The following is a 27,621-nucleotide window of genomic DNA, read 5'->3' as shown; positions in this document are numbered from 1 at the left end:
AGGATACCCACCATTGTCTTTACATGATTCCTGCTCCTAGACTCTAAAATTCTGTGGGTGGGTAGTAAGCATGTTTACTGAGCATGCCCACTACTATAGCACAGTGCTTCCCAAAGAGCAGATGCTAATTTAATGTTTGGGGAATAAACGAGCCAGTGTACATGAGGTCTAATTTATTCAGATTTATTTCTCTTACATTCGTCAATAAGCTAAGCAAATGTATACAGGTCATCTAATTTTACAAAACGGCAGATTAAAGAGGATAAGGGAAGCCAAGAATTGACCATCTTTTAGGGTTTTATTTCTTGATCCCAACTATTTTACTGCTGAGTTCTTCGACAGCTGCAAAGAAATGCCTACTTGAATCTCATGTTATCTTTTCCAGATCACACAAGCGGATGGTCAGTTTTACAATTTGTTTCATAAACAAACAGAACTTGTATTCTTTAATTCCATAAATAACAATAAATGTATGACCAGTATCATTCAGAAACTTAGATTATGAAGCTAATGAAATGTCACATTAAAAGGAACATTTAAAAACTAACTGCCCCAAAAGAGAAACCTCTGTGTTAACCATATAGGAAAGATGCTGCACACTGTTTTCCCTACAGCTTCACCCCAGCCCTCCATTACTTAGAAAGCTGACTTCTCTTCAATGACAAACTGAAGAGTATGATTCAGACCTCACTAGGGGTGGGAAGAGCTGCTGGGTCTGGCACTGGAGTGCGCCCTGGCCTCGGCAGCTGTGCCAGCCCTGGTTGTAACTCTAGCTCGGGCTCTTTCTGCTTCATTTCTCAAAGCCTCCTCATAATGGGATGGGAAGCAAGTAGGGTCAGACTCATGAATCTTGGTCAAGAACTCCAGCAATTTCATCTTGCTGACTTCAGCATGAGCTCTTGGACCCCACAGGAATTCATAGCATGGAGGATCACTGTTGGGCACCCGCTGGTACTCCAGGTACCTTTCTCGCACTAAATCTTTGGTAATGAACTTCCTGGGCTCCCCAAAAATGAAATGCTTCCTCCCAGAATATAAGCCCATCATATTCAGCACTTCCCAGATTTCCTCCTCAGTGGCGCGATTGCCCTTCATGAAAATCACGCCCAGGATCGTTACCAGGATGCTGGTCCTAGGCATGCCCTCGTAACCACTGGGCCTCGCATCATAGGTGAGGTCTAGTACGTTGACGAGGGCATAGCTGTGGCTGCTAGGATCCACTTCCTTTATATCAACACCAAAGACCAGCTCCATGTGCTCAGAGGTTCTCCTAAGGATCTCAAGGAAATCATTCTTACACTCTTTGATAACATCACCAATCATATCTGCCTTTGTGACTGGCTCTCTCATTTGATACTTTTGCAGCAGGAACTGCACCAATAAAATCATCTTCTCATCTAGAGGATCTACGGGCAAGTTCTCAGTGTCAGACAGAGGCTTTGAAGAAGCTGAACTCGCCTCCTTTTCTTGCCTGCTGGAGCACTCATCTGATTTACTTGATGAGATGGCTCCGGTGACAGTGTCAGATGAAGAGGCACCCTGAGGACTCTGGGAAGTACTGGGTGCCCCAGCAGCCAAAGCCTCCTCCAGGTTTCCAGGCATTAGAGGATGGGAGGAGGAGGGAGAGGTCTCCTCCAAAGCCTTGGAGACCTGTGCAGCCTCCAGGCCCTGGGGCTCACAGTGGGTGTGATGTTGTTCCTGTGTGCAATGTGGAATCTTCTGACCCTGAGACATGCTCACTCTGGTCAGTGGTAGCACGGAGGAATGTGGGCAGGAGGTTGGATAATAGAGGACCACAACCTAGGGAGAAAGGAGGATGTGAATGGCCTTATCTGATAAACTCAACTGTGGCAACTCCAACAGAGTGCCTCCACCCGTCTTTTCCTGAGGGCAGTAATCTAGAGCCTCACAGGTCTCCAGTCCTGACCTGTAGGAAGCTGAAACAGGATGCAGCCAGTCAAGCCAGCCCAAGGCTTCCCAGAGCTGGTAACAGGGCAGTGGGAGGTGGTTAAGCTCTATAGGATCCATTGTGCTTGGGGGTGGGTGGTCATCTGTCTTTGTTCAGAATCCTCACTGTGATCTGAGATTCCTCCCTCTACTGACCCAAGGATTATCACCTCAGAAAGAGGTTTTAATCTCCTTGAGACACTCTAGTTAAAAAGAAGCGAGGAGGTACCTCAGGCTGACAGCTCTTTGCAGAGCCTCTCAGCCAGGAAAGTCACAGTGGAGACAGATGGTGCAGGATGGATGTGAGGGGCCCCTCACTGGGCCATACCTGCCTGGGCCTCCCAGAGATGACAAAGGAGGGCTTCTGTCTGTTGGGCTCTGTTGTTCTGATGTGTATGATCCCCTTAATCCTCACTCAGAGTCTTCACTTTGACCTTTACAGAGACTGAGATACCTCTCTGCTAACTGGCGACAACAGCCCTCAGATTCCCAAAGCCAAAATCAGAAAGCACCGAAGTCTGACAAGTATTCCAAGGCCTACCTAGTCTGACAACAGGGACATGGCTCTGTGGCGCCCCCACTATTCTTGAGTGAACCCCTTAGTCCTTGCTCAGCATCTCACTTTGATTCCTGCCAGAGCCTGGGACTCTTCTCTCTGACTACCTGGGGCTATATCTGTCAGACCAATATGGTCATCATCCTCACACTCCCCAGGCAAAAGTCAGATGAAGTCATTCCTGGCCACCCCCTCCCCTTCCTGGGACTGACAACAGAGATCTGAGGGGCCTTCTCCATTGTGGGGAAGAGATTTCTTCAGTCCCCATTCAGCATCTTACCTTGACTCCTGGCAGAGTCTGGGACTCCTCCCTCTGCTCACTGGAGACAGCACTTCTCAGAGCAGGCCTCACCTCTCTACAAATCCAAGGTAGAAGTTAGGAAGCAACTCAGTGTAACAGATATTTTGGGGCCCCCTGGAGCTGACAGCAAGGACTATGCCCTTATCTAGAAGAGTTCTCTGTTGTGAGGTAAATAGTCCCATCAGTCCCCACTCAAGAGTCCTTTCCTGAAAGTTGGCAGGGCCTGCCATTCTTCCTTCTGCAGAACTGAGGCCTGCGCTCTCAGAACAAGGTACTAACCATGCTCAGATTCTTCAGGCAGAGTCAGTGGATGCCAATTCCAGCTATCCCTGCCCAGCATCTCCCAGGGATAACAACAAATGCGGGGGTCTGCAAATGCCCCTTCATGGGGGGTGGGGGTGGGCAGTGCATGTTCTGAGCATGCACTGAGCATCTTACCTTGACTCTAGTAGAGGCCAAAACCCCTGTTGACTGGAGGCTGCAACCCTCACACCAAGGCTTTCACCTCCCTGAGATTCCTGAAGCAAAATTCAGAGGATGTGACTTCCAGCCATGCTCTCCCCACCTCCGACACAGGGCTGACAACAGAACTCTGACGAGCCCCTCCAATCAGGAGGAGGGGTCCTCTCAGTCCTCACTTAGCATCTTACCTTCACTCCTGGCAGGATCTGGGACTCCTCCCTCTGCTCACCTAAGGCGGCAGTCCTCAGAACAGGCCTCACCTCCTTGCAAACCCAAGGTAGAAGTTAAGGGACAAAAGGGTCTGACAGTTATTCTGAGGGCTGTCACAGGGTCTGTGCTCTTATCTGTGGGACTGCCTCTGTTGTGAAGTGGGTGGTCGCCCCAATTCTCACTCAGCATCTTACCTTGAAACTGGCAGGGCCTAGGACTCCTCTCTGCTAAAATTAGGCCTCCTCTCTCCTAAAATTAGGCCTCCTCTCTCCTAAAATTAGGCCTCCTCTCTCAGACCAGGGCACTCACCATCCTTAGGCTTCTAAGGCAAAAGTCAGGGGAAGCCACTCCCCCCAACCCAGCTCCTCCCAGATCTCACAAAATTGTTGCCAGCAACCCTCTCCTGCCTGGGGCGGGTGGTCACCTCAGTTATCACTCAGCATCTTACCTTGACTCCGAGCAGGGTCTGGGACTCCTCTGTTTACTTGAGGCAGCAGTCCTTAGAACAGGCCTCACTCTCCTGCAAATCCAAGATGGAAGTCAGGGAACGGGCACTTATTTTCGGGGCTCCCAGGGATGGAGCTGGGGCCGCACTCTTACCGGCAGAAGCCCTCCTATTCTGTGGAGCTGGTCGTCTCATTTTCCCTCCCTCATCTTAACACTCTCCAATGCCGGAGCCCCTTCCAGACCGCCGCTGACTTGTGGCCACGCCCCTCGGACCCAGGCCCTTGCCGCTGGCTCGCTGCTGATTCCCGAGGCTGGAGTCAGTTATTCCACGGGCTCCCCGGAATGACAAAAGGTACGGGGCTTTACTCACCGGGACTCCCTCTCTTCTCGGGTAGTTGGGTCCCTCTTTCAGTGTTCTCACCTTAACACTTGACCAGACCTAGGCCTCCTCCTCCCGCGGAACGAGGCCTCAGCTTCCGTTACAGGCCTTCGCCAACGGCACTCCGGGGCGGAAGTCAGGGGACGTCACTTCCGCTTGGGCTCACCGTTGCCTCCTCCCCCTACGCTCCGTAGTGCCACTTCTCCTAGGGCGGAAGTAAGGTTCCTTACAGTCTAAGGTATTTAACCCATTCGGTGTCTTCACCCAGAATCCCTCACCCGTTAGACTCCCAAGAAGATGAAGTCGGAGGGAGCCTCGGTCTGATAGTTATTATGGAGCTTCCCCCTCACCACCCCCACAACAATGGTAGTGGAACCTTCGGAGCACCCTCCATTCTGGAGTTGGTGGTACCCTCCGTTCTGGCCCAGTGTCTTACCAGGGCCTTACGCAGCCTGGGACTCCTCCCTCTGTTAACCGGAGGCTGCACCTCCTCAACTTAAAGCCCACACTGCCTTTAGACTCTTGAGGCTAAAATCACTGAATGCTATTTCTAGCCACTTCTGCTGGGAGTCTTCCAGGTCTGACAGCAGGGGCAGGCTCTGTGGGGTCCCTGTTCTGGGATAAGTGGTTCCCACAGTCCTCACTTAGCGTCCATACCTTGGCTCCACTCTTTTTGATTAATTACTTCCTCGACAATGCCACCTTCCTGCCAATCTCTATGCATTTGCCCCAGTGTGACTCTCATAAAGACTGAGTCCAAGTTCCAGGCTAGATGCTGGGTGGTGAAGCTGCAGCACGGTACACACACACACACCTTCCCATTGGGTCCCTTCTCCAGCCAGCTGGAAACATTCTTTCCTAAAAGACTTTCTTTCTACAGGAAAGAGCCTTGTATAGACAAATTGTTAAAGGGTCTTGCCACTCCCGTTGGAAACACTGTATCACTTTATATAATCATATACTGGAGGAGTTCTAAGAGCCAGCATGGGCCCACGAGGTTAGAGTGTGCCTCCTAACTTCTAATCACTGGATAAATATTTGAAATAGTTAAGCAGGAAAGTACCTCAGAAATTGTCATTTTATAGATAAGGATCTTTGAGCACAGGGAGGTTAAGAGTGTTTTGCAAATGATATGCTACTGATCAGAGTTAAAGTACTGACATGGTGCTCTATGACTGTGTTCTCACTGCACACATTTCAAACAATACAGTCAGCACAAAATTCTGCCTTGCCTTTTCAATCCTCTCTGTTACCTGCACTACCATATAACCTTATTATGAATTAAGTTTGCATTATAATTGTGCATTTGATTTATATAAATAAATTTATGTAAATTGCATAAATGTAATAAAGTACATATTGTTTTGCTATTTGCTTTTTCCTGCAATTAATAATCCATCCTATATAGTGGATTTATATAGATACAAATATCCATTCTATATAGTATCTATATTTCTAGACTTTATAAGTGGCCTATATGTAAATCTGCCATTTTTCTTTTACTGAAAAAGTAAAATAGATGGCTACCTCTATAATTAAAACTCATACATATCTGTCTTCAAATATATTCATGAAGGGAAAGAGTGTGGAGATACATAATTAGTATGCTAGCTATCACTCGTGAGAATTTGTTGGCCATTCTTTCCATGAGTCATGAGAAATGTGAGAAACAAATAAATTAAAAGATTGAGTTCTGCAATGCTATGCCTTTCTGTCTTTTATAGACTTACCTCTCCAGTTTGATTTCTTGACCTGCAAGGTCAGTCCATAAAGCTTCATTGATCACAGTGATAAAATATTCAGTAGTGTATTGTGAAACAGATGCAAAACACAATAACCTAATCATGATGTCCCATGGCCCAAAGACTCCAACACAAGGTCCAGCGAGGGATTTTTCATTTGCTCTTTGAGAGCTTATGATTTTATTGCTATGCTGTCTATGAATAAAATGGTTTCATCACCTAATCCATCTTGCTATGGAATCACTTTAAAGACCTTTAGATTTATTTTGTTCATTTACATTCCTTTTCTGTGACTGGAATGGGAGAATAAAGAATCCACCTTTTATGCCTTGATTTCATTCTTTTTATCCACTCTCATGTGCTTTATTATTAGCATAAAATAGATTTAATTCCTCTATTTCTTACATGTTTGGGGTTTGAAGGAAGAGATTATTCATGGAGTAAGTGGAATTAATGCCATCTAGGATTGTAATGCTTACTTCTTCATTTTTTCCAATATTTGAATCTATGCTATGTCTCATTTTAAAACAAAGGTACTTTAAGATGGGTAAAATTATGAATTATTCTGTTTAATATGATGTTTTAATAGCACATTAAAGACTTAAGATTGACAATGGCCATGCTATACATTGTCAAAAAGCTGAAATAGAAATATTTTTCTTTAAATGTAACAAGTGGATTTTTAATCACAGTTTTAAGATGTTCACTTGTTCTATAAAATTTGACAGTTGTTATTGGGAATCTGCTCTATTGAGAAAAGTAAATTAAAGCATCAAACTACTTTCTCTCGGTTACTGAGATTAAGATAAAATGTCAAAACATGGACTCTGTGCATATAGCCTGTTGTTTAAACAGACTATGATTGTTTTGTATCATAAAATGGCCTAATATGTGCTATATTTGATATGCACATGCTACCTGGATAAATAACACTCGTCTTTCAAGGAAAAAAGCTGTTATCCAAATACAAGCATACCTTGGATATATTATGGGTTCAGTTCCACCCAATAGACCACTGTAATAAACCAAATATTGTAATAAAGTGAGTCACAAGAATTTGAGGGTTTCCCAGTGCATATAAAAGTTTTTTTTACACTACACTGTAGTCAAGTGTGCAATAGCATTATGTCTTAAAAAAAAGTACATACCTTAATTAAAAATACCTTAATGCTAAAGAATGCCAAAACAATTACAATAGTAACATCAAAGTTCACTGATCACAGATGACCATAACAAATAGAATAATAACGAAGTTGAAATACTGCAAGACTTACCAAAATGTCACACACAGACACAAAGTGAGCAAGTGCCGTTAGAAAAATGGAAATGGACCTGAAATATTTGCCTGACACAGGGTTATAAAAACACTTCAATTTATAAAAAAAAACATAGTATCTGTGAAGTATAATAAAGCAAAGCACAATAAAACAAGATATATCTGTAGATTAAATGACTTAGCCAAGGTCACAAAACAAATTACACACATTTGGCTGATTAAATAATCATTTCAAATGATTGATTTTAATTCCATGTTCATAATGTAACCTAAAAATTTCATTAAAGAATACATTCCCCCCATCCTGTGGTTAAAATCTAGGTGAACTTACAGTGAGATAGATACATAATTTGTATCATAATATAGATGTCTCAAGTCAAGGTCTCCAAGAAGCAGACCCTGAAAGGAAATTTGTGTGGTAGTGATTTAGTAAAGAACTGTGCCCAGGGTAAAACCAGTAAGTGGAGGCAGCAAAACAGAAAAGAAGAAACCAAACAAAGATACAATTTTAGGTGAAGTCTCAGCCTGATCTATGGAAAGATCTGGAGCATAAGTTGAACCTCAGAGTTTGTCTTATCTTGTGGCAAAGGAACTGAGCTTTTAAACTCCCACAGTCATTAGCTCTGCATCACTCTAGGATTGTGGGATGGTGGGGAAGTGAGGCATGGGGACTCCAAGACATTTCAGACTCTGCTCAAGCCAGTGTCCAAGTGCAATCCTTTCAAGGTCAAAGGTACAAGTGTTTAGTAGCATAAGATGCAGAAACTAGGAGATAAGCATACACAGTTGGGAAAAGGGATATGAGAGGATCATGACTGGACACCAACAGTGCCTGCAACTTGTTATTGTGGGGGTGGCGGGGGGACACTGGACTTTAGAGACAGAATTACATGTTCAAGTTCTGGCCCTGCTCATCAGGCATAACCTTGGGCAAGTGACTTGGGCAATCTCTTACACAGATGTTTGTGAATAAATCCTTTTCATTTTTATTCCCAAACTCTAGTGTAATGCCTGGCACACAGTTGGCATTTAGGAAAAGAGGGTTTAATAAATAAAACTACTAAAGCTATTTCTATATAGCTTTAGTAGGATTCAGCTTGTTGGGTTTTATTGTTATTTTTACTTCTTTATTTTGATTTTTCTCCCTTTTCATTGCACACAACTTCACTTAATTCACATCTTACTAGAACACTAATTATCTTTACCCCAGGATTAACTCTAGGATTAATTTCCACATCATAAATTCACATCATATATATATATTATGTATACACTATTGTGTGTGTGTGTGTGTGTGTGTATGTATTTATATATATTGAGGTGACTTAGCAACAAGTTTTCCACTAGTCAAGAAAGAGCCTAAGGTGTTTTCCTGCTCTAATCAACTAGCAAGCAAATTTGAATTCTGGACCTTTGATTAAGTTCCCCTGGAAGGGTATTAAGAAAAAATTAAAAATAAATTTGATTAGCTAATTATTCTATTTTTAAAATTTTATCTTATTCAGTTATAGTCAGTTTACAATGTTGTGTCAATTCCAGTGTAGAGCACAATTTTTCAGTTATACATGAACATACTTATATTCATTGTCACATTCTTTTTCACCATGAGCTACTACAAGATCTTGTATATATTTCCCTGTGCTATACAGTATAATCTTGTTTATCTATTCTGCATATGCCTGTCAGTATCTACAAATTTTGAACTCCCAGTCTGTCCCTTCCTACCCCCCTCCCCCCGGGCAACCACAAGTCTGTATTCTATGTCTGTGAGTCTGTTTCTGTTTTGTATTTATGTTCCTTTGTCTTTCTCTTTACTTTCTTTTTTTTTTTTTTTAAGATTCCACATATGAGTGATCTCATATGGTATTTTTCTTTCTCTTTATGGCTTACTTCACTTAGAATGACATTCTCCAGAAACATCCATGTTGCTGCAAATGGTGTTGTCATTTTTATGGCTGAATAGTATTCCATTGTATAAATATACCACCACTTCTTTATCCAGTCATCTGTCGATGGACATTTAGGCTGTCTCCATGTCTTGGCTATTGTAAATAGTGCTGCTATGAACATTGGGGTGCAGGTGTCTTCCTGAAGTAGCGTTCCTTCTGGATAGATGCCCAGGAGTGGGATTACAGGGTCATACGGTAAGTCTATTCCTAGTCTTTTGGGGAATCTCCATACTGTTTTCCACAGTGGCTGCACCAAACTGCATTCCCACCAGTAGTGTAGAGAGGTTCCCTTTTCTCCACAGCCTCTCCAGCATTTGTCATTTGTGGACTTTTGAATGATGGCCATTCTGACTGGTGTGAGGTGATACCTCATTGTAGTTTTGATTTGCCTTTCTCTGATAATTAGTGATATTGAGCGTTTTTTCATGTGTCTATTGATCATTTGTATGTCTTCTTTGGAGAATTGCTTGTTTAGGTCTTCTGCCCATTTTTGGATTAGGTTGTTTGTTTTTTTCTTATTAAGTCATATGTTCTGTTTATATATTCTGGAGATAAAGCCTTTGTCAGTTTCATCTTTTGCAAAAATTTTCTCCCATTCCGTAGGTTGTCGTTTTGTTTTGCTTATGGTTTCCTTTGCTGTGCAAAAGCTTGTAAGTTTAATGAGGTCCCATTTGTTTGTTCTTACTTTTATTTCTATTACTTGGGTAGACTTCCCTAGGAGAACATTTTTGAGATGTATCTCAGATAATGTTTTGCCTATATTTTCCTCTGGGAGGTTATTGTATCTTGTCTTATGTTTAAGTCTTTGGTTCATTTTGAGTTTATTTTTGTGTATGGTGTAAGGGAGTGTTCTAGCTTTACTGATTTACATGCTGCTGTCCAGTTTTCTCAACACCATTTGCTGAAGAGACTGTCTTTATTCCATTGTATGTTCTTGCCTCCTTTGTCGAAGATTAGTTGACTAAAAGTTTGTGGGTTCATTTCTGGGCTCTCTATTCTGTTCCATTGGTCCATATGTCTGTTTTGTACCAATACCATGCTGTTTTGATTACTTTAGCTATATAGTATTGTCTGAAGTCTGGGAGGGCTATTCCTCCAGCCTCTTTCTTTTTCTTCAGGAATGCTTTGGCAATTCTAGGTCTTTTGTGATTGCAAATAAATTTCATTATGGTTTGTTCTAGTTCTGTGAAATCTGTCCTGGGTAATTTGATAGAGATTGCATTAAATCTGTAGATTGCTTTGGGCAGTATGACAGTTTTAACAATATTGATTCTTCCAATCCAGGAGCATGGGATATCTTTCCATTTTTTTAAGTATTCTTTAATTTCCTTAAGCAATGTTTTATAGTTCTCCATGTTAAGTCTTTCACTTCCTTGGATAGATTTATTCCTAGGTATTTTATTAGTTTGGGTGCTTTTCTAAAGGGGATTGCTTCTTTACTTTCTTTTCCTGTTGATTCATCGTTAGTGTAAAGAAATGCAACTGATTTTTGTACGTTAATCTTGTAACCTGCTACCTTGATGAATCTTTGATTAGTTCTAGTAGTTTTTGTGTGGAGCTTTTAGAGTTTTCCATATATAGTATCATGTCATCCGCATATAGTGACACTTTTACCTCTTCTTTTCCAATTTGGATCCCTTTTATTTCTCTCTCTTGCCTGATTGCTGTGCCTAGGACTTCCAAGACTATGTTGAATAGGAGTGGTGAGAGTGGACAACCTTTTCTTGTCCCAGATTTTAGTGGGAAGGTTTTGAGTTTTTCACTGTTGAGTACTATGCTGGCTGTAGGTCTGTCATATATAGCTTTTATGATGTTGAGATATATTCCCTCTATACCCACTTTGGTGAGAGTTTTTATCATAAATAGTGTTGAATTTTATCAAATGCTTTTTCTGCATCTATTGAGATGATCATGTGGTTTTTGTCCTTTCTCTTATTGATGTGATGTATTACATTGATTGATTTGCATATGTTGAACCACCCTTGTGTCCCTGGGATGAACCCCACTTGATCATGCTGTATAATCTTTTTTATGTGCTTTTGGATTCTATTTGGATTAACTAATTATTCTTAAAATAAGTAATGTTGATCTACCATGTCAAACTTAAATGGAGAAGCCATGGAAAATAAATTAGAAATTATTAACATATTGTTCATTGCCTGAAAGATGAGGGAGATTTTAACTTACATTCACTCTGGGAGGTCACAGAAAAGCTTACTATAAAATACCCCATTATTCAATTGCTCTAAAATCTATTTTTATTCTGTTATTTCTTATACTTCATGGGTCATTGGTTTCTCTACAGATATTGACAGTTTCAGGATGGTGCATCTCAAACTGATTCAGTGACCCTAGTAGGGAAATTCAAACCTCCTATGTTAAGAAATGCAAAAGAAATGTTTTTTGAGAACGTGCTTATGGTGCAGTGATGAAGATGATCTCATCTCATTTCTCATTTAATCCTCAATACAACCCTATGAGTTAGAGACTAATCATCCTGATTTCAGAAATGGGGAGATTCAGGCTAAGGGATGCTAAGTAACTTGACCATGGGCATGTAGCTAGGAAAAGGCAAAATCAGGATTCTGATTAGGTTATCTGAAGCCAGAGGCTCAGCTCCAGTTTCCCAAAGGAGAAAAAAGTTTGAAAGTCTGTACATATTAGAACTCATGGTTCTCTGTAGGGAGCCCAGCCCACTTTAAAACACGGGAAGATGAAAATACAGAGTGGAGGTTCTGCTCCTTAAATTAATACAACCTCCATCCCCAGCCAGGCAAATCAGAAAATTCTTTACTCTCCGTAACTTTCTCAAGATATCTTACTGATCTATGCTTCACTCTTAACTCCAGTGGAAACAACTGCTTATTTGTGAAATATCATTACAAGGATTTGCACATTGAAAACACCTGAAATCCCCACTGGGACTCCTTAGACACAAAAGAAGAGTTAACTTAATGTGAACAAATCCGTGGAGGATTGAGGTTCTTATAGTATAGTGAAACGTTTTACGAAAGCTTTTCATTTATTTTTAAAAAGACAGATTTTAAACAATTTTATTTTAGCAGATCAGTCCCTTTTCAATAAAAATAGAGCACTAGACAAGTCCTAATTATGTCATTTTCACTAACAAAGAAAAGTTAACACAATTTCACTGCCTATAATATGGGTATGTAGTGACTGAATGAGAAACTCCATTATTTGATAAAGGAAACTTCATCAAGTACAGGGAGGGTAAAGAAGTCAGCAGAGTAACAGCCAACAATGAGATGTTGTTGGTTTCACAGAAGAGGCACACAAGCATATTCTCAAATCAGACCTGGGTCTCCATGGACCAAATTAGAGGTTAAAACTGGCTTAGAGCTGGCATTAGGGAAAGGCTTGATCTTCATGAGGGAACTCTTCATCCAAAATGCCAGGAATATACTAGGAAAAAACATAAATCCTGCACAAAATGGACCTCCACATTGGAAGTGTTAATCTGAACCAAGTAGCAAGGTTTTTTTCCCTAAGTATTAATTATGCTAATCCTGGGAGGGGAATGGATTTGGGGTAAACACCAACTGCACTGGCAGCTGAGAGAATTCAACAGAAGAATTTGGCATCTGAACCCCATTATACATTTTACATTATGAAGTGGAATCTGCGAATTACATGTCCCAAGACTGTGGTTCTTCATTGCTAAAAATTCATATTGACAGAGCAATTATAGATGGAAAAGACTCAACTCATTTGTCTAAGCTGGGCCCCAATCTGCCCTGTGCTTCTAGCATGCCATAATTTAGTTGAGGTAATCTAGTTCTTAGCGCTCCGAGTATAATGCTTGACATTTGTCGTATTCCTAGTTTTTGTCCACTACCCTTGCTCTGGTCAGGAAAACAGGGAATGAAAACAGGTGGGATACAAGTCAAGGTGGGAACTGATAGCATCAGTTGTCTTGTTTTCCGTTCTCATACACACAAAATTGGAAAGCAGAAACACTATTTTCATGGCCATGTTGGGGTGACGCACAGGAGAATTCTGCTAGTCCAGACAACAAGCTACGCGAGGAGTAAAAGGAACAGAAGGCCATATTTCCTACTGAGATTTATGTTGGAAAATTGTTGCTGCCAGGACCATGGGTTATATTGAGACATTTTCTGAGCTTCCTCTGACTGTTTGAACAAGGCCAGCTTCGCAAAGTCTGAGAGCCAGAGAATTACTGTTCTGTTTCCTTGCTTAGGAGCAATTAATCATGGTTGTGTGCCACCAACAAATAAAAATATTTCTCTTTTAGACAGGCAGGAAAGTTGGAAAGGAAGTCACAAAGAGTGTTCCATTCTAAATACATCTTTATTTATTTTAGATTCAGTGCAGGATGTTTTTATTTTATTAGCACACTTCCAAAAAGAGGGCTAAAAACCCCAAGGCAAAGCAGGTCCATTACACTAGAGTCCTGTGGCCCCAGTCACACCCTCTTGCTAATTCAGGGATGTCCTTCCTGCATTCTTCTCACAACAGTAATAGTAGAAGCATTTTACTTCCAGTAGAAAGACACAAGGGTTCCCAGACTTAGATGTGTGCCTAAGTGTCTGGTTATATTTATCTCTTCTCAAGTAATATTTTACACAAACTAGCTGCAGTTCTGCTTGTGAATTTTAATCAGAGATTTCAGACAAACTTGTGCCAGTATGCTTTAAGTGTCTTCCAATAAAAGTAGTATGGGCTTTTTTTTTCCTTAATGAGAAAAATGAAATTTCAAGATCCCAAACTTTACTCCTTCCTGGTCCAGCTTTGAGGTTTGGTAATGAACAGCCACTTTGGAAGAGAGAAGACAGACACTGTTGGCAGTCTTAACTACCTGGCTCTCTCCTGTGTTGTCCACTTGTGGAAATAGCTGGATTGAAAATTATAGCTAAACTAGGAAATTTCCAATGTCTGCAACTTAAAAACCAAAACAAAAAACAAGCACACAAATAAACCAGCCTCACCTGGAAAATATGTCTTCTTTAGCATAGTGTGTGAAGCAGACTGAAGATGTGGTATTTTATTTATCTATTTTTTGGATGAGAGAGAAATATTAAATGAGGTCTACAAGGTCTATTATCTTTACTATTACTATTTACTATTATTGCTTATTTTGTTTTCTGCCTCAGGGATTCCTCAAAAAGTCCTATAAACTCTGCTGTGTTTAATATTGTTCTTGCTCTCTAGCAGTTGACAACATTTTCATTTATATTTTATTTCATTTGTGTAGCATTTCTGCTTTAATGAAGGCTGTCTGACCTGTGGTTAAAGTGAATGGGAATACAATTTAAAAACCCATTTATTTCACAATCTGAATTGAAATGATCCTTGTATTCAGTAACTTCCAAGGATTTTTTTTTTCATCTAAGTATGAGTTTTGTGCCCCCAATAGGCTGATATCTAAATTGTGATGCTTCGTGAAATCAGCACAGATAAAGTAAATTCTATTTTTACTTTCTGTTTTTCCTGTTACCCAACAAGTGTTTGTTAAATATCCATTTTGAGCAAGTCGCTTAACCTCTTCAAGCCTCAGACTCCCCATTTCTGAAGGCAAGTATTAGACTAGATAATGTTTAAGATACATTGAACTTTAATGTTGCATTTACAATTCTGCTGTAGGCTTAGGATATTTCTAAACACCAAAAAGGGTTATATGTAGGAGTAGGTATCACCACCCAGTGGAAAAGATAATGGACTCTGTAGTAAAAAGACTACATTCAAATCTAAGTTCTGCTTTTCTGTGACTTCTGTGAGCCATGGTTTTCTCACCTGGCAAATGGGTCCTCTACTACTGTCCTCACAACATCACCTAGACAATTAAATTGGAATAAGTGGCAAAGTAGGTAGCACACTGAGTCGCTCAATAAACAGTACTGGCTGATCTCTTTTGCCTTTGCTCAGATTGTTTACACTTCAAGTAGCTAGAGAGGATCCATGCAAACAAAGAGACGTATAGCAAAGCAATGTTAGAAAATGCTGCATAGAAAGAGCAATGTATTCATAATGGGTGTCTTAAAATTGTATTGCAGCAAGGGAGTTCAAACAAGGTTTAGCTGCCCCAGGACTGCTTAATTCTAAACTCTAATCCTTTCTAATTGCTGATTACTGCTTTAAGCTGGTATTTATTTTTGGTGCTCTTTATTAACCCTTTGTATAGTAATTAATTAAGTGAGGCTGAATCCATTTCCTCATACTACCAGAGTTAGAAATATTTAGATCAGACATAGGAACTGTGGATCAGATGGGAAATTTAGTTATGAATTGAGAGGTAGAGCAACTGCTGAAAGGAGAAAGCTTGAGGACTGAACACAGCTAGTAAGTCCACTTCTTCAGCCCAAGCTTCCTTTATAAATTAATCCCTGCTGGCTGAGGTAGCCTATTTCCTCACTGGGCCCTGACAATTCATTAAAGATAGAAAAAACAAAAATAAGTAAAACAACATGAGGAGAGCAGAATTCTTTACCAAAACCTTCTAATAGGAATTTACCAAAAAAGGTAATGAGGGATTTGAGACACTTAGAATAAAAGGTATTGCACAAAATACTGATAAAAATCCAGAGTTATCAGTTTCATTTACTTATCAGAGATAGCTATAAATCAAACCATGTCGTTGGTTCTGCATAATTTTAGAGGGCCTCCAAAAATCCCGGAATTATGACATTTCTGAATAAAAGGCAATCCAGTCTAACTACTTGACTTTACAGATTCGAAGAAACAGAGACCCACAGAAGTGATGTGACCTACAGACTAGCACCTAACTCCAGTTAAGAGCAAGTATCTGCTCTGCCATTTCTTACCAGTGTGACTCTGGCCAAGTACAAAGCCTTTCTAAGACTCAAGGTGCTTATATGTGAAATGGGGCTATAATAGTATGTACTAATTGACAGAACACATGTATAATGTTTAGCAAAATGCCTGACATGTATTAAATACTATTACTATCATTATTAATATAAGGAATAAAATCTGACCTTATAATGACTTATAATCTAGAATAATGAATAGGAGGACTCTACATATTACTGAAGTTGAAGAAAAATTTAGCTCATGTTTATGATCAACCTTTAAACTTGCATATAGTAGAGACAGCAGTACAGAGTATTTTCCCTAATATTTTCCTCAAAGACAAATGTCTTCTTGCCAAAAGTCTTCTGTTACAGCAACGTTCAGGGAAATTCTCCAGTAGATATAACTATTTAAAATTTGTTTCCCTGTAAGTTCATAATAAATATTTATTTACCCTGGAAAACCCAGATATACTTAGTGATGTCAATCCCCTACCTAAAAAGCAAATAAATCCAATAAAACAAATGAAAATGAAAGAATAATGAAGGCATCAAATACTATTGTTTTATGGTATTGAAGAGTCCCTTGTTGTGATATTATGTGGCCATGAAAAGCCTAGACACACTTTGAGTTTTATACACAAGGAAGTCTTTAACAAAAATGAAAGGATATTTAAAAAAAATCTATCTGACTTAAGTGTTTCTACTTCTTGTAAGTCTTTTCCCAGTTGTTAAGTTATTTCAAAACCCAAATGAAGGCTCATAGGGTAAAGGGGTAATATTTTAAACAAACATGTCAAATTGCATTCACACTCTCTAATTCTAAATTGTACTGTTTGTGCAGTCTTTTCGGAAAAGAACTAAGACCCTCTGTGTCACTTCACCTCTCCAACTATCTCATGCAAATGGAGAAGCACCAGGGCTCTCTTGGGTGGAAACAAACTTGTCCATATCCCAGTTGGGTGGCTGCCAGAAGCCATGTCAATGGTGAGTGGTCCTAAGGCTACAGGTTGTCATAATGGAGCCATGGGTGTAAGAATGCTGAAAACAGAGCACGACCCAGGGCGCTCAAATGCTAATCCAAATGCTTAGTTAATCCAATATGAAACTGTTGAGTGGGTTTTGGATTACATGTCAGAATAGCAGGCAATATTATCTGATGCAGCCTTGTATTTGGGAAGGAAGTAGCTATTATTCAAACAATTATCCCATAATTTGAGGGGTTTTTTCCCTGACTACAACCAGAAAAAGTAAAAAACTTAATTATGCCCACTCTCATATGCATCTAGTCATTCTATTTATTTTTTTCCTAACTGGGAGCTAGACTTGCCCCAACTAAGTATTACACTTGGTATCCCACAACCCAGAAGTAACCAGCAGGAGGTGCTTTATGGAGGATGCCACCTTAGTTCTCATAGTTTCTCTGTAAAAAGGATTGAGAAGTCAACCTTTCTTATTACAATCATTGCTCATTTTAATAATAATATATTTCATGGTCTATGTCATGGCCCATAGTATCTTAAAATATTTAGATATTTCTATTCTCTCAAATAAAATTACACATTTAGTTATCTATATGATTAATCCTTAGTGAATTAGTTCCAGTAGCCAGATATGAAAATTACATACATCATATTCAACCTTTATGTAGTGAATACTACACTCTGCCTGAAAATGTAATTAGATTCATCCGATAAACTAAGTCCCAAGGAAGGCACATTTGCCTTTCATTTAATTTACCAATTGTAAGGCCACAAAATGGCTCATAAAGTTGTTATGCCCATTATTAGTAATGATATTATTCAGGATGAAAAAAATATATAAAGCATTTATTTTTATGCTAGTACTTTTTTTTTTCCTGACACAGTGATTTTGGAATAACTATCTGGACTGAAACCCATAAATTATATATGTCTGAGAAAAAAATAAATTGTGAAAATACTGGACATTGTTGAATTGAAAAGGCTGATTCTTTATGAAGGGAAGGTTTTGTTAAGGGAAAATGTATTACATTATTGGAACCAATCAAACTGGCATCTACTCTGTGGTCCCTAGAGACGTTCTGCTTGCATGAAATAGAAGACTGACTTGGTCCTCAGCCTCAGGGCCAAATTGTTTTACAGGATGAACTCTTAAGTTGTCTCATTACATGATTAATCACATCTGCAGTAAGAGTGATGCACAGTTAAGTCTGTGGTGCTTCTACATAAATAGGTTCAGTGTTAAAAGTTATCAATTATAAGAGACAGAATATTCTTTTATGCAACCAGGAAATCACTTTTCCTGGTGGGCTTTTAATAATATTGAATTTATCAAGAGTTGACACTTCTACTATTATTTCCTCTAGGCTGTTAAAAATAAACTGTTTCTCCACAATAGCCAGGATATTTTTTTTAAGAAGAAAAAGATGAGGTGGTTCTATGAAGATACAAGAGAGGTGGTGCTGCAAGATAGGTGGTTCCTAGAATATATCACATTCCTTCACATGGGAATGTATCACATTCCTGAATGTGTTAGATAGTTAGAAAAGTGGGGGCACCGGACAGACAGATGGAGGAGAGGGAGGATGGTCTGGAAGATGGAATTATACCCACCTCCAGCATAAAGGGGCTGTACTTCCTCTAAATGAGTGCCAGCAAGAAACCAGTTAGAACTTGACAGCCACAACTGCGTGGTAGAGAGAAGGACCTAATCAGACATGACTCAATGCTCATTGTAATATAATTAGCATTGCGGTTTAGGCCCCCTCCCATGGGTTTTCTGTGTGTATCATGGTTAAGGACATACTCAATGCGGACAAACTTGACTAAGCACTCCAGGGGCAAGAGCCATCAATTAATCAAAAGACCACCCCTAAACGAAGGTATAAGAGAAGGGACAAAGACCACCGCTTTTCCTCCCTTGGATCAGCCTGCCTTCTGTTCTTGGAGGTGTCCTTTCCCTTTGCTAATAAAGCCTTTAAATCTTTTGCTACACAATGCTACACAATGCTCCTGTCTGAATTCTTATCTTTCAGGTATGACAAGAACTGGGGTCTTTTCCCTTCTCCTTTTGGGGTAACAAATTGCTTTACATGAAGCATAAAGAATGTAAGGGCTTCACATGCTAAGGGAACTCCTATATTGAAACTGTGCACTTGAATTGGAAGATGAACTGAAAAGCCATGGACAGTCTTCTGATATGCTTAGGAACCTGATTTACATTTCCAGCTCACATACTAGGAGGTTCTTTCACCCTGATAGAAGGTGATTTTGAAGGATATTTGCTAAGTGGAGTTTTTCACACATGAAACTTGATTGATTCTTAAAACTTGAGCATTTTTAGAACATGTTTTAAACTGCTTTAAAAAAAAACTACTAATGCACTTCTGGACTTTAACAGATAATTTTAAGTGTACAACTCAGTGGCACTAAGTATATTCGTCATCTTGTGCAACAACCACTGCTATCTATTTCCAAAACTATTTCATCCTTCCAGACAGAAACTCTGTAACCATTAAGCAGTAACTCCCTATTCCCTGTCTCCCCAGCCCTTGTAATCTCTAATCTACTTTCTGTCTCTTTGAATTTGCCTATTCTGGATATGTTATATAAGTGAAACCATACAGTATCTGCCATTTTGTGTCTGAATTATTTCACTTTGCCTAATGTTTTCAAGGTTCATCCATGCTGTAGCATGTGTCAGAACTTCATTTCTTTTTATGGCTGAATAATACTTTATGTGTATACACACACATATATGGATACCACTTTCTGTTTATCCATTCATCTGTTGATGGACTTTGCTTGCTTCCAACTTTTTTTGATAAAGGCCAAAAACAAAAAAAAAGGAAAGATGTCAACAAAATTAAAAAAAAATACTCTTAAGTGGCTCTTTTGTCAGTCTCCTAGTAATACAATGCTTAGCTTGTCATGGCTGACTTTATTTTCATGCATTTTATTTAACCCACAAGGTGTAAAATGCAGATCACCTATGGGACTGCCAAGTATACTGACACCTTCAGAGTATATTGTTGAATGTCTGGATTTTCTAAAAACACAGCCAACTTCCAAAAATGAAATTTCAGCTAAGCCCAAACACCCACTGAAGAAAGCTGCCTCATCATCATCCATGCATGGTTTTTCTAGTCTACGTAAATGAGCCAATCAACAAACTAACAAATCAAAACAACCCCACCAGTGACCAGTGCTTGCCATGTTGCTATGGCCAATGGCTAACTGTTAGTCTTAATCTTATAAGAAATACCAGCATATTTTGATACAGCTTATCTCTTCCTCTTCATGAAAATACTTCCTTCATTTGTTTTGGGGGCATCACAGTTCCAAGGTTTTCACTCTCCCAGGCCATCGCTTCTCAGCCCTCCTTGCTGCTTGTTCCTCTTCTTCCTTACCTTTTTAACACTGGAGTACCCTAAGGATCAGCCCTCAGACCTCCTCTCATCTCTTCGTTCCTTCCCTTGCTGACATAATTTCAAGCAGGAGTTCTCAATACTAACTATATTATAATGAATTCCTCATCATATCTCTAGTGTGGGCATTTCCCACGAACTTCAGACTCATAATGTTCAATTGCTTATTTGATGATTCTGCTTGGGTATCTAATAGACACTTTTAAAATAACATGTCTGAAATTGAACTCCTAATCTTCTCCATACACCTGTTTTTTCCAGTCTCAATTAATGCCAATTCTAGCCTTCCAGTTGCTGAGACCAAATTCCTTGATGTTATTCTCCATTCCCAATCTGTCAGGAAATCTGTTAGTTCTATTTTCAAAATATATGCAGCATCTGATGAATTCTCTTTTAAAACCATTTTACTAAGGTATAACTGACATAAAAAAGTTGTACATATTTAATGTATACAACTTAATGAATTTGGATAAATAAATATACACATGTGAAACCATCACCACAGTTTATGCCACAAATATACTTCCAATACAACCACCATATTTTCAGTCACCACTGTTGCCCACCCAGATTACTGCAGTAGCTTCCCCCAGTTTTCCCCAATTCCACTCTTACTGTCATACAGTCTGGTCTTAATACAGCAGCCAGAATGATCCTCTTGAAAGTTCACTGGAGCATGTCACTTCTCTGCGTAAAATCTTTCAGTCATTCCACATTTCTCTGAGAGTAAAAACTCAAACATTTAAAATGTTTAACAAGGCCCTATATAATCTGGTCCCTTTATAACCTCATTTCTCAAATTTCCCACTGAGACAGGAAGGGGGCAAGGCACAGCCATTCAAGAAATAACACAGCAATTAACACCAGAATGGTGAAAGATTCAACCCCCAGTAGGCCTTGAGGCTCAAGATGGTGGGAGATTTGACTTCTAGTAGACCTTGAGCTTCATTATACACTCATTGTAATATATTAACATGGTGAATAACATGACCACAGGCGCCATGACAGTCCTAAGGCTAGCCACAAAAGGTCAAAGAGTGGGAAGTGGCCAATTTCCTGGGAATCCCAGCCCCTTCCCTAGGCTAGTTAGATTGGTCCTTCCACTTATTAGCATATGAAGCCACTGAGCCCATAAAAACTGGCACACAGTGCTCATGCCCGCTGCCCCTTCTCTCTCCCTCTTTGGAGACAGCCCTCACTCTTTCTATGGAACGTGTATCTACTTTTACTCTAATCTGAGCACCCAACCCCGACACCTCGTGGCCTTTCTCTTGCCTTTTAACGTATCTCTAAATAAATCTACCTTTACTCAACTGTGGCTCGCCCTTGAATTCTTTCCTGCGCAAAGCCAAGGACCCACACTTGGTGGGGCACGTCCCAGGGGCTCAACTGAAGCCTGGGACGTGGCCCTTCTCATGCTTCACATCCATTTTCCCTGCATCACCACTACTTTCCTCTCCGTTTATTTTCGTGTCCTCTTCGAACACCCCAGTTGAGTTCCTGGATCAGAGATTTAGCGCTGGCTGTTCTTCCTGGCTGAAACACTTCTCCTCTAGATATCTGGGTGACTTATTTTACCCTCTTCTTCATGGCAGGGATGCTGCCTGTCAGTGTGAAGGTGGTATTCTATATCAGGACACCTGGATGTGGGTTCTGTGAGTACAGAACCCATGCCTCCAAGGTATGCTTTTGCAATTGTGAGCCAGTGCATACTTTGCTTCACAGTAAGAGGCATCCTGACCAGCCTCAGAAATCCTGGTTTTCCTTACTGTATTCACCATATTTTTCATTTTCTGTATTCTGATACTTTGATATCTGGGATTTTGCTGACCCCAAGGGATGCACCCCACTACCTCCAGGGATTGTTAATTCCTAGAGATAGTAAAGGACTTGCCTGGAAATGTGCCTTTCATATGTAAATCAACCAATCTAAAGGCCATGCCTGCCAACTACCTCCTTTATGAGCTCCTCCACCCTGGGCCACTATCCATCTGCCCTAATTACCCCAAGGCCAAAACAGCTAGAGAAATCCCCGATATCACAGAGCCTGCTGAAATTATTCAAACTAGCCAATCCTAAACCTGCATATCCTGCCTTGCCAGAACCTTCTCATGGAAACCATAATAAAGGTTCTTGCCAGCTCCCTCTTTCTCTTCTCTGCCTCATGACTGACACTGGTGTTAACCCTTGCGACCCACCCCCACCCCCGCCCCACCACCATGGAATTGCATGCCCTCTTCTCTTGGGAACTGTGAATTATAAATTAATTTTATAAGATAAAATTATATCTTTTCGGTGACAATTATCTGCTCATCCGTTGGGCTTACAATACCTTACATTTTCTGTTAATACACAATATTCTAAAACACAATCTATTATAATTTTAAAATAGCACATGTAATCTTCTAATATGTATCATTCTCTTACTTTGTTTATTATCCATCTTCCCCACTTGATCAATGAAAGCAGCAGTATTTGTAAGGATGTATCTCAGTTTCTTTAATGGTGGATAGCACACAGAAGGTGTCCATTAAAAATTTGTAAAGAAATAAATGAATAAAGAGTGGCAGTCAAGAGACAATCTACGTATATTTCAAAGACATACATAATGCTTTTCAGCATTTTTTTCAATGAACTCTAAAGTCACTGAAAAAAAGCAAAGCACCTAAATGAGCAAAATCAAGTTTGAAAAAATTAAAACATGTATAAATGTGGGTATTTTAGTAAGAAAATGAATGTTTCTATTGTACTCTTTTAATTGAGATGCCCTGGTTGAGCAGGCGCATAGTAAATGTTCACTAAATACTACATATGCCTATACTATTATATATATTGTTTACAGCTTATTCTTCCCCTTGTTACCTGTTAAAGCAAACTCAAATCATTCAGGTAGCAGGTAGAAAACAGAACCCCAAATTATTTAGGTAGCATTACAGCAGGTAGAGATCCCTTGATTTCAGAGTTGGTCACCTCCATTGCCACTGGATCAGCATAGATGGCAGTGGGCAAGAATTTTGATGGAAAAAAGTCTCTGGCTAGAATGCCATATTTTCACTGTTTTTACCAAAATAAAATAGATTTTCTAAAAAATAAGTGCTTCTACATTTGTTGCATGCTTTCATCAGTTTTCTTTATATATATGTATATATAAATTTGTCCAATTTTATGTATGTTTCTGGAGAGAGGATTTGAGACGCTCTTTACTCAAGTCTTTCCAGAAATCCCACTCCCCTGATACTGGACTTTTACTTATCTGTGACATGTAGTGTGAGTGAGCTAGCTCCATGTAAAGATTTAAAAGATAGTCCAGATAATGCTAAACCAGAATAGTAGCAGTAGTAACAATATGATATACCCTATAGAAATGCTTTGGCTTGTAGATACAGCAAGACCCTTTTGGCTACTGATTCAATTTGGCAGGTAAAAAAAGTTTCATCCTTGTCTCTGAGATTGAGAAATAGGAACAGGCATAGGATTGGGTCGGGACAGAATTTAAAGGTTTCATGGCATAGGTAGGTGGAAAAGCCCAGCAGACTGTTGAAAATGTGTGCATAAAGAGAAAAAACAAAATACACTGCAGTTTCAACATACCCAAGGAATATGGTCTGATACCTGAAGCTTCTGTAATTCTCTAAACACGTGTGTACCTTAGTAACAAGGAGAAATTACGAATGACTACACAAACAATGGTGAGTAGACAACAAGAGAAATACCACCTTCTATACATCTACCTGGCAAGTATTCTGGGCTCTTTTGCTGGCTATGTATCTAGGTTCTTGCTTTGCTGTACTTATTATTCATATTAATGCTTTAGCAAAATCATAGTTACTTCCCATCATGGACATTTGTGCCCATCTCAAATAGTTTTTAGCCATGAGTTTCATCAGCCATGGCATTTAGTCAACAGAATGCCAAAGAGCTCCCTACAGATTTCTTGCAATCAAGAGACCATCTGGTCTCCCCTAGATCCTCAGCCTCCCTGATCTTTGCATAGTCTTCCCCTGACCATTTTCCTTGCCTACCATCTCTTTAATAATAAATAGACAGAAATATAACTGAAATATGGTATTAAACAAACAAAAAAGTGTTTTAACTTCATTTGTATATAAAGAAACCAACTATCATCAATTCTACTTAATTTTGTGCCATGTTTTGGTTTATGTTATATCCTAGTAAACAGGGCCCCTTAGTTATCATTAGTATACACTGCAGCATAGAAAACTCAAGGGCATATATTTAATGAAGAGGTTATTATGGTGATGAATGTTGTTATTCAGATGTCTTGGAAAATGAATTGATAACAGCCCAAATATAAATGAACTTCTCTCTTTTGAAAATATTTTGTTCCTCTTCATTCTAAAGATGTGTTCATAGCATACCAACTAGCAATACCCATAGCAAGATACTTCTTTCCCAGAACTTTTACAAGTACTACTGTCCTTGCCTTGGATGCCATGAGTTATGCACAGAGCAGGACCACTCCATTAGAGTTCATACTATTATTTCAATCATTTCAAATGATATATGTATGTGTATACATATACATATACACATATATGTACCTGTTGTTCCCAATGTTATATATAATAACATAACATCTACTACACTCTGTGTATTAGATGTTATATTATTATATATAGCCTTAGAGAGACTCAGTTTCAAGCCCAAATTCTGTGTTTAATTCTTCAAGAAACAGATAATATACTCTGGACTTGGCCAAGAGGGTATACATGAGTGTTTCTTATGCTTTATAAAACAACGTTTGATTTTTCATCAAGATGGTACAGTGAGTTCACACTTTGACATATGCCTTTGCTCCAAGAAGATGGTAAAATATACTGCTTAAAACAGAAAACAATGGTATAGTCAAGCCAAAAGTAACAAGATAAAAATCATCATGGATCATAAAGAGAAGAGCAAAACAATTCAGTTTCTAGGTGGCAAATCACACAAGCACTCCTGGTATTTGGGGGGAATGGAAGTATTTTTCAAACTCCATGCTTGAATTCCGAGGCTGAGGGGTGTTCCTTCCACTTGTAAAAGGAAACTGAAAGCATTGTGGAGCTATTTCTGTCCAAAAAAAACCTTCATGCTGAAGAACTTCATGAAGTTTGCATCTGACTGAAAAACAGGATTTGCAATACCCCCAAGATAACCGTGGCATTGGAAACTAGAGACGACCATGTCCAATCTTGTTCTGGAAAGGGAAGTAGAAGGGAGGGTTCCTTGGGGGTCTGTGGACCAGGTGGAAGCAACTGCAAAATCTCTAAATAAGACAAGAAGAGTACACAGAGATGAGGCATATTTACTTTCTACTGGGACCTAACAAACTACCACAAATTGAGCAGCTTAAAACAATACCTATTTATTAGATGAGGGTCATTTTCAGATTCCAGAAGCCACCTACATTACTTGACTCACAGCCCCTTCCACTTTCAAAGCCAGGAGTGGTGTGTCAGATCCTTCTCATGCTTCAAATTGCTCTGAATTCTTCCCTTGCCTTTCTCTTCAGCCACTGGCTGGAGAAAGTTCTCGCTTTCAAAGGTTCATGTGATTAGATTAGGCCCACCTGGATAATCTCCTTTTTTAAAGTTGACTGTGCCAAATAACATAACACAATCAAAGAAGTGCTATCACATAACATTCACAAGTTCCAGGATATATGGCCTGAAATTCGGGAACTATATTAGCTTCCTGCAGCTGCTATAACAAATTGCCACAAGCTGAGTGGTTTAAAACAATAAAAATTTAGTCCGTCACAGTTCTGGAGACCAGACATCTGAAGTCAAGGTGTCAGCAGGGCACTCCTCTGGGGGCTCCAAGAGAAAAACCTATTCCTTGACTCTTCTAGCTTCTGGAGGGTACTGGGATTCCCTGGCATTCTGGGTATATCTCTCTCTGCTCCATCTTTACATTGCCTTCTCTATTGTGTGTGTGTGATCAAAACCTGTCTGCCTTTCTCTTATAAGGAAGAATATATGTGAATGTATTTAGGACCTATGAAGATAATCTAGGATAAGCTCCTCTTCAATATCCTTAACTTACTCATATCTTTTATCATATAAAATAATATTTATAGGTTCTAGGAATTAGGATTTGACAACATATGTTTGGGAATCACCATAAGGCCCACTATAAGGGTCATTCATAGAAATTCTGTTTATCACAGGGCAAGAGGAAGAAAACAACAAGACAGAAAACAAAAAAACAACAAGATAGACTAACAAAAAAAATCCCACTCAAAAATGAGTCTTCAAACCAAAATTTAGAGTAGCACAGTAAAATCCAGTGATAAGTATAAACTAAAAACTCAGAATATGATGCAATTTCCAATGAAAGTAATTGATGGAAGAGCTTGACAAGGAATTTATGATACATATGTCTGAGATACCCAAAGAAGAGATGAAGGAGTAACTGTTATAAAAAAGCACAATTTGGAATGAAATTAGTCAGAAATAAATAAGGAGAGTAAATTATAAACAAAACTAAGTACTGTGAAAAAAGAAAGTATTTTAATTAAAATATACCTATTATTTTTATCAAAAAAGGATAAAAATCTACTGCTGTCTGGGATGTGAGATTCTATAACATTTCTTCCCTTGCATGGAGAAACATTCCTAGACAAATAATGGAATTTATCACTAATGTTGATCTTTACCTGGCAAGATTTCCCCCCAAGTTCTATTATAATTACCTAAATAGTACAGTGTATTTTTTTTATATTATGAGAAATATAAAATTGTAAGTTTTCAAAATTTCAGCCATTCCAGCCCTACCTTCCCACTGTAAACAGGATGAAGACAAGGAGCCCCACATCAAAGGTGAAGTAGTGTAACCGGACAGGCAGATAAATGATGTGACGAGGAGGAACCCTGCATCATCAGTGTGCTGGTGTGACTGGCCAGAGGCTGTGAAGGGAGCAAAGAAGAGCAAAATTTGGGCGAAATTCCCATTCCCCAGTGCACTGGTGTAGCTTGGTAGGTGATGTGAAAAGAGCAAGGAAGAAGGGCCTTGTCCACTGTGGAAGTGGTGGGACTGGCCAGGGCATGTGGATGGGGAAGCAAGGAAGCCTGCACATCATGTGGTCATGGAATTGGCCAGGGAATGTGACCACGGATTCTAGTATAAGCCATACTAGTGAAGAGGTAAGGGAGAC

The 27,621-nt window shown here is 39.5% G+C and overlaps 1 protein-coding gene across 2 annotated transcripts; it reads right to left on the bottom strand.

Annotated features, from left to right (window-relative positions):
• Positions 1–174: 174 nt before the first annotated feature.
• Positions 175–4,395, bottom strand: LOC102511668 (melanoma-associated antigen B16). Of its 2 annotated transcripts, XM_032474949.1 has the most exons (6): positions 4,294–4,395; positions 3,925–3,996; positions 3,455–3,529; positions 3,243–3,322; positions 2,784–2,859; positions 175–1,800 (listed from the first exon to the last, which is right to left on the bottom strand). In XM_032474949.1, exon 6 carries the CDS (start codon positions 1,732–1,734, stop codon positions 691–693), a length of 1,044 nt encoding a protein of 347 aa, XP_032330840.1. In that variant the 5' UTR covers positions 1,735–1,800; positions 2,784–2,859; positions 3,243–3,322; positions 3,455–3,529; positions 3,925–3,996; positions 4,294–4,395; the 3' UTR covers positions 175–690. The 2 variants fall into 2 exon arrangements, with proteins under 2 accessions (XP_032330840.1, XP_032330841.1); XM_032474950.1 differs by lacking the exons at positions 3,455–3,529; positions 3,925–3,996; positions 4,294–4,395 and having other exon boundaries at positions 3,243–3,354.
• Positions 4,396–27,621: the final 23,226 nt, after the last annotated feature.

The sequence above is a fragment of the Camelus ferus genome, chromosome X, assembly GCF_009834535.1.
Source record: "Camelus ferus isolate YT-003-E chromosome X, BCGSAC_Cfer_1.0, whole genome shotgun sequence".
NCBI classification, from domain to species: domain Eukaryota; kingdom Metazoa; phylum Chordata; class Mammalia; order Artiodactyla; family Camelidae; genus Camelus; species Camelus ferus.
The sequence above is the reverse complement of the archived record's forward strand: the minus strand, read 5'-3'. Positions and strand labels throughout refer to the sequence as shown.

Bases quoted from the DNA above. Each gene is read 5' to 3' on its own strand.
- LOC102511668 (XM_032474949.1), bottom strand. From the start codon at position 1,734: ATGTCTCAGGGTCAGAAGATTCCACATTGCACACAGGAACAACATCAC.